Raw genomic sequence first — 15,027 nt, forward strand, 5'->3', positions numbered from 1 at the left:
TAAACCACATCATCACACTCACCATGCACAATAAGCCTTAAACCACATCACACCCACCATGCACAATAAGCCTTAAACAACACTACATCACACTCACCATACACAATCAGCCTTAAACCACATCATCACACTCACCATGCACAATAAGCCTTAAACCACAACATCACACCCACCATGCACAATAAGCCTTAAACCACATCACATCACACTCACCATACACAATAAGCCTTAAAAACACTACATCACACTCACCATACACAATCAGCCTTAAACCACATCACATCACACTCACCATGCACAATAGGTCTTAAACCACATCACATCACACTCACCATACACAATCAGCTTTAAACCACATAATCACACTCACCATGCACAATCAGCCTTAAATCACATCACACTCACCATGCACAATAAGCCTTAAACCACATCACATCACACTCACCATACACAATCAGCCTTAAACCACATCATCACACTCACCATGCACAATAAGCCTTAAACCACATCACATCACACTCACCATCCACAATAAGCGTTAATCCACATCACATCACACTCACCATACACAATCAGCCTTAAACATATCATCACACTCACCATCCACAATAAGCCTTAAACCACATCACATCACACTCACCATGCACAATCAGCCTTAAACAACACCACATCACACACACCATGCACAATCAGCCTTAAACCATACCACGTCACACTCACCATACACAATCAGCCTTAAACAACACTACATCACACTCACCATACACAATGAGCCTTAAACCATACCACATCACACTCACAAAACACAATAAGCCTTAAACCACATCATCACACTCACCATGCACAATCAGCCTTAAACCATATCATCACACTCACCATGCACAATAAGCCTTAAACCCCATCACACTCACCACGCACAATACGCCTGAAACCACATCACATCACACTCACCATGCACAATAAGCCTTAAACCACTTCACTGTCACAATACACAATAAGCCTTAAACCACATCACATCACACTCACCATACACAATCAACCTTAAACCACATAACATCACACTCACCATACACAATAAGCCTTAAACAACACTACATCACACTCACCATACAAATCAGCCTTAAACCACATCATCACACTCACCATGCACAATCAGCCTTAAACGACATCACATCACACTCACCATGCACAATCAGCCTTAAACCACATCACATCACACTCACCATACACAATCAGCCTTAAACAACATCACATCACACCACATCACAGCCTTAAACCACATCATCACACTCACCATGCATAATCAGCCTTAAACACACATCACACTCACCATACACAATCAGCCTTAAACCACACTACATCACACTCACCATACACAATCAGCCTTAAACCACATCACATCACACTCACCATACACAATCAGCCTTAAACAACACTACATCACACTCACCATACACAATCAGCCTTAAACCACATCATAACACTCACCATACACAATCAGCCTTAAACCAATCAGCCTTAAACCACATCATCACACACTCACCATACACAATCAGCCTTAAACCACATCATCACACTCACCATACACAATCAGCCTTAAACCACATCATCACACTCACCATGCACAATAAGCCTTAAACCACATCATCACACCCACCATGCACAATAAGCCTTAAACCACATCATCACACTCACCATACACAATCAGCCTTAAACCACATCACATCACACTCACCATACACAATCAGCCTTAAACAACACTACATCACACACTCACCATACACAACAAGCCTTAAACCAAATCACATCACACTCACCATACACAATCAGCCTTAAACCACACATCACACTCACCATGCACAATAAGTCTTAAACCACATCACATCACACTCACCATACACAATCAGCCTTAAACCACATCACATCACACTCACCATACACAATCAGCCTTAAACAACACATTACATCACACTCACCATACACAATCAGCCTTAAACCACATCATCACACTCACCATGCACAATCAGCCTTAAACCACATCACATCACACTCACCATACACAATCAGCCTTAAACCACATCATCACACTCACCATGCACAATAAGCCTTAAACCACATCACACTCACCATGCACAATAAGCCTTAAACAATACTACATCACACTCACCATACACAATCAGCCTTAAACCACATCATCACACTCACCATACACAATAAGCCTTAAACCACATCACACCCACCATGCACAATAAGCCTTAAACCACATCACATCACACTCACCATACACAATCAGCCTTAAACAACAGTACATCACACTCACCATACACAATCAGCCTTAAACCAAATAACATCACACTCACCATACACAATCAGCCTTAAACAACACTACATCACACTCACTGTACACAATCAGCCTTAAACCACATCACATCACACTCACCATGCACAATCAACCTTAAACCACATCACACTCACCATACACAATCAGCCTTAAACCACATCATCACACTCACCATGCACAATAAGCCTTAAACCACATCACACTCACCATGCACAATAAGCCTTAAACAACACTACATCACACTCACTCCCATACACAATCAGCCTTAAACCACATCATCACACTCACCATGCACAATCAACCTTAAACCACATGACATCACACTCACCATACACAATCAGCCTTAAACCACATCATAACATTTACCATACACAATCAGCCTTAAACCACATCATCACACTCACCATGCACAATCAGCCTTAAACCACATCACATCACACTCACCATACACAATCAGCCTTAAACAACACTACAACACACTCACCATACACAACAAGCCTTAAACCAAATCACATCACACTCACCATACACAATCAGCCTTAAACCACACATCACACTCACCATGCACAATAGGTCTTAAACCACATCACATCACACTCACCATACACAATCAGCCTTAAACAACACTACATCACACTCACCATACACAATCAGCCTTAAACCACATCATCACACTCACCATGCACAATCAGCCTTAAACCACATCACACCCACAATGCACAATAAGCCTTAAACAACACTACATCACACTCACCATACACAATCAGCCTTAAACCACATCATCACACTCACCATACACAATCAGCCTTAAACCACATCACACACACCATGCACAATAAGCCTTAAACCACATCACACTCACCATACACAATCAGCCTTAAACAACAGTACATCACACTCACCATACACAATCAACCTTAAACCACATCACATCACACTCACCATACACAATAAGCCTTAAACAACACTACATCACACTCACCATACAAATCAGCCTTAAACCACATCATCACACTCACCATGCACAATCAGCCCTAAACCACATCACATCACACTCACCATGCACAATCAGCCTTAAACCACATCACATCACACTCACCATGCACAATCAGCCTTAAACCACATCACATCACACTCACCATACACAATCAGCCTTAAACAACACTACATCACACTCACCATACACAATCAGCCTTAAACCACATCATAACGTTCACCATACACAATCAGCCTTAAACCACATCATCACACTCACCATACACAATCAGCCTTAAACCACATCATCACACTCACCATACACAATCAGCCTTAAACCACATCATCATCACTCACCATGCACAATAAGCCTTAAACCACATCATCACACCCACCATGCACAATAAGCCTTAAACCACATCATCACACTCACCATGCACAATCAGCCTTAAACCACATCACATCACACTCACCATACACAATCAGCCTTAAACAACACTACAACACACTCACCATACACAATCAGCCTTAAACCAAATCACATCACACTCACCATACACAATAAGCCTTAAACCACATCACACCCACCATGCACAATAAGCCTTAAACCACATCACATCACACTCACCATACACAATAAGCCTTAAACAACAGTACATCACACTCACCATACACAATCAGCCTTAAACCAAATCACATCACACTCACCATACACAATCAGCCTTAAACCACACATCACACTCACCATGCACAATCAGCCTTAAACCACATCACATCACACTCACCATACACAATCAGCCTTAAACCACATCACATCACACTCACCATACACAATCAGCCTTAAACAACACTACATCACACTCACCCATCCATCCACATGCTGTCCATTCCCATCCACATCCACTCTACCTTCTAATCCATGTCCTTTCCCCATCCATCCACCATACTCCATCCATTTTCCGCTCCCCCCATCCACTATCCATGTCTTTCTTTTCCTTTCCCACATCTCACGTTCCTTCTCCTTCCATCCTCCACAAGTCCATGCTCCTTCCATCCTCCACTACTCCTTCCATCCATCCATACTGTCCTTTTCTTGTGTCCATCCATGCCTCCTTCCATCCACTCCACTTCCTTCCTTCCTTTCTTTCCTCTTTCTCGGCTCGTATCCACCATATCCACTGTGTCCACATCCACCATGTGTGGTCCCAGTGTGTCCGTCCATCCATGTGTCTGTGGTCTTCCTCCACAAGTGTCCATCCACTCCTGTGTCTTCCTTGATCTGTGTGTGTCCTGCTGTTCCTGAAGTGTCCCTCTGTGTCCGTGTCCTCCGTGTGTCCACCGTGCTGTGGGTCTTCCTGTGTGTTCCTCACGTTGTGTTCAGTCATCCACTGTGCTGTGTCCTCAGTGATCCACTCTGTGTCCCGTGCTGTGTCACCATGCAGTCGGCCTGTGTGTGTGTGGTCCACTCCTTGTCCATCCACTCATGCCTGTGTCCTTGTGTCCATGTCCATGCTGTCAGTGTCCACCATGCTGTCAGTGTCCATCCATACAGTCGTGTCGTCCGTGCTGTGTCATCGGGCTCACCGTCGTGTCCTTGTGGTCCTGTGTGTGTCGTCCTTCGGCCTTCCATCCACCGTGCTGATCAGCCTGTCCGTGTGCTGGTGTGTCTGTGTGTCCGTCCACTCGTTGTGTCCATGCCTGTGTTCGGTCCTGTGTCCTCTTCCTCCGTGTCGGCCTGTGTGTCGTTCCTGTCGGCCATCCGCCTGTGTCCATGCCTCGATCGTGTCGGTCGTCCATCCGTGTGTCGATCGTGTCAGTCAGTGTCGGTGTCGGTCCACCATGCCATCCACCGTACTGTGTGTCCGTCCACCTGTGTGTTGTGTCCGTCCTGTGTGCTGTGGGTCTTCGTCTGATCCACTCACCATACCAGTCGGCCTTCAGTCGGCCGGCTGATCCACTGATCGGCTTCCATCCGCGTCTGATCGGCCATGACGTCCGCTCGTCGGCCACGTTTACCGTACTGATCGGTGACCAAACCGTCGTCACTGATCCGGACCGATACGATCGTCCATACTGATCGATGAATGGAATGGATCACGTCACTCCATTACTGATCGATAGACCATCACTCATATATGGTCTTTCCCCATCCATCCACCATACAATCCAGCCTTCCTTTCCATTATTTTCCTTTCCCCATCCATCCTTCCATGTCCTTCCACCATACAATCTTTTCCTTCCCATCCATCCACCATACTTCATGTCCCATCCACCACTACTCCTTCCTTCCTCCACCTTCAACCTTCCTTTCCCATCCACCTTCCTTCTTTCCCCCTTCATACTATCTTCCTTCCCCCCATCCACACTCCTTCTTTCTTTATCCACCACTTCTTCACTACTTCACAATCCACTATCCTTCTCCCTTTCCCATCCACTAAATCCATGCTCCTTTCCCATCCACCATCCTTCTTTCCATCCTTCAATATTCCCCATCCATCCACCATTCTAATCAACCTTCCTTATCCATCCACCTAATCTTCCATCCATCCACCTTCTCCTTCCCATCCATCAGACTCCTTTCCTTCATGTCATTATCCATCCATCCTTCTACTCATATTCCTTTCTTCCTCCACTCCTTCCCACATCCATCCATCTCCTTTCCTTATCCATCCACTGCAATCCTTTCTCCTTCCTTCCTTCCTTTCTTCCATCCTTCTTCTCCTTTCCATCCCCATCCACCATACTCCTTCTCCTTTCCCATCCATCCACCATACTGTCCTTCCATCCATCCACTCTTTTCCATACTGTCATTATTCTTTCAGTCCCTCCACCACTACTAAATCCACTTCCACATCCATATAGGTCCTTCTTTATCCACATCCACTCCTGTCCTTCCTTCCATCCACAATCCATGTCATTTCTTTTCCTCCACTCTTCATTCCATCCATCCACATTTTCATTCCACACTGACATCCATACACAAGTGTCCATCCTGCTGTTCTGTGTGTCCATCCACCATGTTCCTTCCATCCATCCACAATACAAGCCATGTCTTCCTTCTGTCCACTTGTCCTCCACTCCCTTCTTGTTCCTTTCCATCCATCCACTGTTTGTGTGTCCACATGTCCATCCATCCACTCTTTCCTGTGTCCCATCCATCCACACCTGCTGTCAGTGTCTCCCACATCCATCCACTCCTGTGTGTCAGTGTTCCATCCATCATGCAGTCAGTGTGTCCACTCCACTGTGTCGTCCACTTTCCACTCCACCGTGCTGATCCACTCGTCCTCAGTGTCCACTGGTCAGTGTCCATCTTTCCTCCACTCTTGTCCGTGTGTCCATCCATCCTTCTCTTGTCCTGTCCATGCACTGTTGTGTCCATCCAGTGTGTCCACTGTGTGTCTTCCTCCGTCACTCCTTGTGTGTCCATGCTGTGTGTCCATCCTGTGGGATGATCCATGCAGTCAGTGTCCACTCCACTCAGTGTGTCCTGTGCTGGTCGGCCTTCACATCCATCCACTCCTTTCCTGTCAGTGTCCACATCCACCATACCAGTCAGTGTGTTTCTTCCTCATGCCTGTGTCCTGTGTCCATGCTGTGTGTGTCCTTCCTTGTCCATCCACTCCATGTGTGTGTGTCAGTGATCCACTCCACTGTCGGCTCCATCCACTTGTCTGTGTCCATCTCCTGTGTGTCCCTCCTGATCGGCATGCCTGTGTCCATGTGGGTCATCCATCCACTGTGTGTGTGTCGTGTCCACTGTGTCCAGTCGTGTCCACCATGCTGTCAGTGTGTCCTTGGCTCCATCCATCCACTGTGTCCTGTGATGCTGTCAGTGTGTCCATCCATGCAGTCGTGTCCATCCGTTACACAATCAGCCTTAAACCACATCATCACACTCACCATACACAATCAGCCTTAAACCACATCACACCCACCATGCACAATAAGCCTTAAACCACATCACACTCACCATACACAATAAGCCTTAAACAACAGTACATCACACTCACCATACACAATCAACCTTAAACCACATCACATCACACTCACCATACACAATAAGCCTTAAACAACACTACATCACACTCACCATACAAATCAGCCTTAAACCACATCATCACACTCACCATGCACAATCAGCCTTAAACCACATCACATCACACTCACCATGCACAATCAGCCTTAAACCACATCACATCACACTCACCATGCACAATCAGCCTTAAACCACATCACATCACACTCACCATACACAATCAGCCTTAAATCACATCATCACACTCACCATGCACAATAAGCCTTAAACCACATCACATCAGACTCACCATACACAATCAGCCTTAAACCACATCACATCACACTCACCATACACAATAAGCCTTAAACAACACTACATCACACTCACCATACAAATCCACCTTAAACCACATCATCACACTCACCATACACAATCAGCCTTAAACCTCATCATCACACTTACCATACACAATCAGCCTTAAACCACATCACATCACACTCACCATGCACAATCAGCCTTAAACCACATCACACTCACCATACACAATCAGCCTTAAACCACATCACATCACACTCACCATGCACAATAAGCCTTAAACCACATCACACTCACCATACACAATCAACCTTAAACCACATCATCACACTCACCATGCACAATAAGCCTTAAACCACATCACACTCACCATACACAATCAGCCTTAAACTACACTACATCACACTCACCATACACAATCAACCTTAAACCACATCATCACGATCACCATACACAATCAGCCTTAAACCATACCACATCACACTCACCATACACAATAAGCCTTAAACCACATCATCACACTCACCATGCACAATCAGCCTTAAACCACATCATCACGCTCACCATGCACAATAAGCCTTAAACCACATCACAACCACCATGCACAATCAGCCTTAAACCACATCATCACACTCACCATGCACAATAAGCCTTAAACCACATCATCACACTCACCATACACAATAAGCCTTAAACCACATCATCACACTCACCGAACACAATCAGCCTTAAACCACATCATCACACTCACCATGCACAATAAGCCTTAAACCACCTCACACTCACCACGCACAATACGTCTGAAACCACATCACATCACACTCACCGTGCACAATAAGCCTTAAACCACATCACACTCACCATAGCCTTTTGTTCACATCACAATAAGCCTTAAAAAACATCACATCACACATCACACTCACCATACACAATCAGCCTTAAACCACATCACATCACACTCACCATACACAATAAGCCTTAAACAACACTACATCACACTCACCATACACAATCAGCCTTAAACCACATCATCACACACTCACCATGCACAATCAGCCTTAAACATCTACCATCACACTTCACCATGCACAATCAGCCTTAAACCACATCATCACACTCTCACCATGCACAATCAGCTCTTAAACCACATCACAATCAGCCACACTCACCATGCACAATCAGCCTTTAAATCACATCATCACACCTCCACCATGCATACACAATCAGCCTTATAAACACACATCACATCACACTCACCATGCACAACAAGCCTTTTAAACAACACTACATCACACTCACCATACACAATCAACCTTTAAACCACATCATCACACTCACCATGCACAATAAGCCTTAAACCATCATCACACTCACCATACACAATCAGCCTTTAAACTACACATCACACACTCACCATGCACAATCAGCCTTAAACCACATCATACACGATCACCATACACAATCAGCCTTAAACCATACCACATCACACTCACCATACACAATAAGCCTTAAAACCACATCATCACACTCACCATGCACAATCAGCCTTAAACCACATCATCACACTCACCATGCACAATAAGCCTTAAACCACATCACAACCACCATGCACAATCAGCCTTAAACCACATCACATTCACACTCACCATGCACAATAAGCCTTAAACCACATCATCACTAATCACTCACCATACACAATAAGCCTTAAACCAAACATCATCACACTCACCATGCACGCCTTAAAACCACATCAACACTCAATGCACAGCCTTAAACCACATCATCACACTCACCATGCACAATAAGCCTTAAACCACCTCACACTCACCACGCACAATACGTCTGAAACCACATCACATCACACTCACCGTGCACAATAAGCCTTAAACCACATCACACTCACCATACACAATAAGCCTTAAACCACATCACATCACAGTCACCATACACAATAAGCCTTAAACCACATCCCATCACACTCACCATACACAATAAGCCTTAAACAACACTACATCACACTCACCATACAAATCAACCTTAAACCACATCATCACACTCACCTTGCACAATCAGCCTTAAACCACATCACACTCACCATGCACAATCAGCCTTAAACCACATCACATCACACTCACCATGCACAATCAGCCTTAAACCACATCATCACACTCACCATACACAATAAGCCTTAAATCACATCATCACACTCACCATGCACAATAAGCCTTAAACAACACTACATCACACTCACCATGCACAATAAGCTCTAAACAACACTACATCACACTCACCATACAAATCAACCTTAAACCACATCATCACACTCACCATACACAGTCAGCCTTAAACCACATCACACTCACCATACACAATAAGCCTTAAACCACATCACATCACACTCACCATACACAATCAGCCTTAAACCACATCACATGACACTCACCACAATCATCCTTAAACAACACTACATCACACTCACCATACAAATCAACCTAAAACCACATCATCACACTCACCATGCACAATAAGCCTTAAACCATACCACACCACATCACACTCACCATACACAATCAGCCTTAACCCACACATCACACTCACCATACACAATCAGCCTTTAACCACACATCACACTCACCATACACAATCAGCCTTAAACCATACCACACCACATCACACCACATCACACTCACCACGCACAATCAGCCTTAAACAACACATCACACTCACCATACACAATCAGCCTTAAACCACACATCACACTCACCATACACAATCAGCCTTTAACCACACATCACACTCACCATACACAATCAGCCTTAAACCATACCACACCACATCACACCACATCACACTCACCACGCACAATCAGCCTTAAACAACACATCACACTCACCATACACAATCAGCCTTAAACCACACATCACACTCACCATGCCAAATCAGCCTTAAACAACACCACATCACACTCACCATACACAATCAGCCTTAAACCACATCACACCACATCACACCACATCACACTCACCATACACAGTCAACCTTAAACCACACATCACACTCACCATACACAATCAGCCTTAAACAACACCACATCACACTCACCATATACAATCAACCTTAAACCATATCACACCTTGCCACACCACACAACACACATAACCCTAAACCATAGCACACACCCTCAACCCCAAACCATGCCACCAAACTTGTAGTGACTGCATGTACTGACAAGAGAACTGTATATATGCGTGTGTGTTTCAGAGTGAACACTCCTCTGGCAGAACTGTACACACCCTCAACCCCAAACCATGCCACCAAACTTGTTGTGACTGCATGTACTGACAAGAGAACTGTATATATGCGTGTGTGTTTCAGAGTGAACACTCCTCTGGCAGAACTGTACACCACCTCAACCCTTGAGCACCATCACTTTGATCAGTGCATCATGATTCTTACAACAAAGGTAACACAGAAACACGTTTTATGACATAGATAGCTAGTTGTGGTTTAGTATCCAATTGTTAGCACATCACTATCATGTATTGTCTGTATTCATGTAAACATCAGATGAAGTCCTGCTTTGTTCTCTGATTTGGGGCAACTGGGGCTGTACAAACAGTTACCTTGGAGAGGTATGAATTATTAGTGGTGTGTCAATGGATATTGATCCATCCATGCAAATTCGTGTTTTCTGGAGCAGAACATACAAACCGTAAATATTTCTACTCGAAACTTTGCACATAGATAGGTCTAGTGGTGAACTAGTGCCTTTTGGTAGTTTTGTATTTCTAAATAAAATATTTGTTTGTGTTTCCATGGCAACAATTATTACTTTAACTGAAATTGGTGGTAGTGCTCCTTTCCAGTAATGGAGGGAATGTGCACTGTAGGGGTACAGTAATGAAGGGAATGTGCACTGTAGGGGTACAGTAATGGGGGGAATGTGCACTGTAGGGGTACAGTAATTGGGGGAATGTGCACTGTGGGGGTACAGTGGTGGGAGAATGTGCACTGGGGGATGGGGGAATGTGCACTGGGGGTACAGTAATGGAGCAAATATGCACTGTGATTGTACAGGAGTGGGGAATATGCACTGTGGGGGTACAGTAATGGGGAAATCGCACTGGTTGGGTGGGGAATGTGCACTGGGGGTAAAGTAATGGGGGAATATGCACTGTGATTGTACAAGAGTGGGGAATATGCACTGTGGGGGTACAGTAATGGAGGGAATGTGCACTGTAGGAGTACAGTAATGAAGGGAATGTGCACTGTGGGGTACAGTAATGGGGGAATGTGCACTGTGGGGGTACAGTAATGGAGGTAATGTGCATGGTAGGGGTACAGTAATGGGGAATGTGCACTGGGGGGGTACAGTAATGGGGGGCGTGCACTGTGGGGGTACAATAATCGGGGAATGTGCACTGTTGGGGTGGGGAATGAGCACTGTAGGGGGTACAGTAATGGAGGGAATCTGCACTGTAGGGGTACAGTTATGGGGAAATGTGCACTGTCGGGGTGGGGGAATTTGCACTGTGGGGGTACTGTAATGGAGTAAATGTGCACTGTGTGGGGTGGGGAATGTGCACTGTAGGGGTACATTAATGGGTTGAATGTGCACTTTAGGGTACACAGTTTGGGGAAATGTGCACTGTGGGGGTTGGGGAATGTGCACTGTAGGGGTACAGTTATTGGGGAAATGTGCACTGTGGGGTTGGGGGAATGTGCACTGTAGGGGTACAGTAATGGAGGAAATGTGCACTGTGGGGGTGGGGGAATGTGCACTGTAGGGGTACAGTAATGGGGTGAATGTGCACTGTAGGGGTACAGTGGTAGGAGAATGTGCACTGTGGGGGGTACAGTGGTAGGAGAATGTGCACTTTGGGGGTGGGGAATGTGCACTGTAGGGCACAGTAATGGGGCGAATGTGCACTGTAGGGGTACAGTTATTGGGGAAATGTGCACTGTCGGGTGGGGGAATTTGCACTGTGGGGGTACAGTAATGGGAGTAAATGTGCACTGTGGGGGTGGGGAAATGTGCACTGTCGGGTTCTAATAATGGGGAATTTGCACTGTGGGGGTACAGTAATGGAGTAAATGTGCACTGTGGGGTGGGGGAAATGTGCACTGTAGGGGTACATTAATGGGGTGAATGTGCACTGTGGGGGTACAGTTATTGGGGAAATGTGCACTGTAGGGGTAAAGTAATGGGGAAATGTGCACTGTCGGGTGGGGAATGTGCACTGTGGGGGTACTGTAATGGAGTAAATGTGCACTGTGGGGGTGGGGAAATGTGCAATGTAGGGGGTACATTAATGGGGTGAATGTGCACTGTAGGGGTACAGTTATTGGGGAAATGTGCACTGTGGGGGTTTTGGGAATGTGCACTGTAGGGGTAAAGTAATGGGGAAATGTGCACTGTCGGGGTGGGGAATTTGCACTGTGGGGGTACAGTAATGGAGTAAATGTGCACTGTGGGGTGGGGAAATGTGCAATGTAGGGGTACAGTAATGGGGCCGAATATGCACTGTAGGGGTACAGTTATTGGGGAAATGTGCACTGTAGGGGTAAAGTAATGGGGAAATGTACACTGTCGGGGTGGGGAATGTGCACTGTGGGGGTACAGTAATGGAGGAAATGTGCACTGTGGGGGTGGGGAATGTGCACTGTAGGGGGTACAGTAATGTGAGAAGTGTGCACTGTGGGGGTGGGGAATGTGCACTCTAGAGGTACAGTAATGGGGAAATTTGCACTGTGGGGTGGGGAATGTGCACTCTAGGGGTACAGTAATGGGGAAATGTGCACTGTGGGGGTTGGGGAATGTGCACTGTGGGGTACAGTAATGGAGGAAATGTGCACTGTGGGGGTGGGGAAAGTGCACTGTAGGGGTACAGTAATGGGGGAAATGTGCACTGTGGGGGTGGGGGAATGTGCACTGTGGGGTACAGTAGTTGGCGAATGTGCACTGTAGGGGAATTAAACACAGACCTATATATTCCCACACATTGATCTATAAACATTATAACTGGCTGTTGTGGAGAAATATTTGAGAATGTTTTTTGTGTTTGTGGTAAGTTAATTATAATGAGCTCAGGTGATGCTGTAACATGTTACCTGATTTCAGTGTCTGTTTCAGGGAAATGATATTCTGTGTAATGTATCACAGAGTGAGTATGAAACAATCCTTCAGATGTTGGAGAGTGCTATCCTGTCAACTGATCTTGCTCTTTACTTCAGGTAGGCAACATTTCTCATAAGTAAAGAGATCTCCTGTAATTAGCTCTTATATTTATTTATATGTGCATATGTAGCTGTGACATATTCATGCCCCAAAGTATGCTGATGGTGCTAAACAGTTTTACCTCATCAGTAGACTCACATTCTCAGCTTCCTGGTGAGTGTCCAATCAACGCTGCCTTTGACAGCGCCTGAAGATTAGCATTCACCATGTTATTGTACCCATTCATTGCTGTGTAAACAAGGTATGTTCTTAACCAATCACTTGCCTGACGAGGCACCATGTGTAACTTGAGGTTCAGTATGCCACATGATCGAAGCCCCAGGAATCCTCACAAGCTTGGGAAGCCAGGAACTCGTCTACAGATGTGTGCCCATGTACTGCCATATAACACTGTGCATTTTCTGAACATATTGCTATGTATCTATCACTCTTCAGGTATCGGGGAAAATTCTTTGAGTTGGTGAAAGCTGACAAAGCTGATTGGAACAATGATGACCATCGAGATTTACTCAGGTATGTCCTGCCCACAGTGACAAGACCACGTAGCATGTTGTACTACACCACTGTCTGTAGCTAGAAGTCAGCATTGCAGATAAACCAACTGCTTTCAACAGGGAAGAAGGATTCACCTTCCTGAACATTAGCATTGCAAGCCACAAAAGACACAACTTAGTTATGTTATTCTAAACATCTTTATTTTCTTCAGTGTATCTGTGTTTATTCAAGGCAGCCCCTTTGCCCCATTTGCACACTAACATTTTACATGGCACACTGTACAAGTTGGTACGTTCATAAATATCATTCTGAAATGCATGACAAGTTATTTTCACTTGGCAGATCATGCAAAACTCCAAACCTGTAGTAGCGCTACCTTCCCTCCCTGAAGAGATCTATTATTGTTTTGAGTACACTTAACTCAGCACATCAATATCTACCTGTGTTTACAATGATAGCTAGAAGCCTTCAAATCTGTATAATGAGAATAATATATGACTGAAGCGCTATGTAAAATTGATTGTGATAGGTCAGTTTTGTTTAGTGAACCAATCATGTTGCATGTGGCAGTTTCACACTTTTTTGCCATAGGGGCACACCGGCTGTGAAATGCTGATGTCGGTCTAAACTTCTTTCATTTTT

General features: G+C 45.1%; 1 protein-coding gene across 1 annotated transcript in view; it reads left to right on the top strand.

Moving 5' to 3' along the window:
* The window catches only part of LOC124259512 (dual 3',5'-cyclic-AMP and -GMP phosphodiesterase 11-like), a 62,789-nt gene that overhangs the window by 19,817 nt on the left and 27,945 nt on the right, over positions 1-15,027 (top strand). Inside the window, exons 8-10 of the mRNA XM_046693641.1 lie at positions 11,028-11,115; positions 13,786-13,886; positions 14,326-14,403. Of these exons, the coding sequence (XP_046549597.1) occupies positions 11,028-11,115; positions 13,786-13,886; positions 14,326-14,403 (267 nt within the window). The remainder of the gene's footprint in view (positions 1-11,027; positions 11,116-13,785; positions 13,887-14,325; positions 14,404-15,027) is intronic.

Source organism: Haliotis rubra, unplaced genomic scaffold (genome assembly GCF_003918875.1).
Source record: "Haliotis rubra isolate DU_JTF1 unplaced genomic scaffold, ASM391887v1 Scf726, whole genome shotgun sequence".
Classification (NCBI taxonomy): domain Eukaryota; kingdom Metazoa; phylum Mollusca; class Gastropoda; order Lepetellida; family Haliotidae; genus Haliotis; species Haliotis rubra.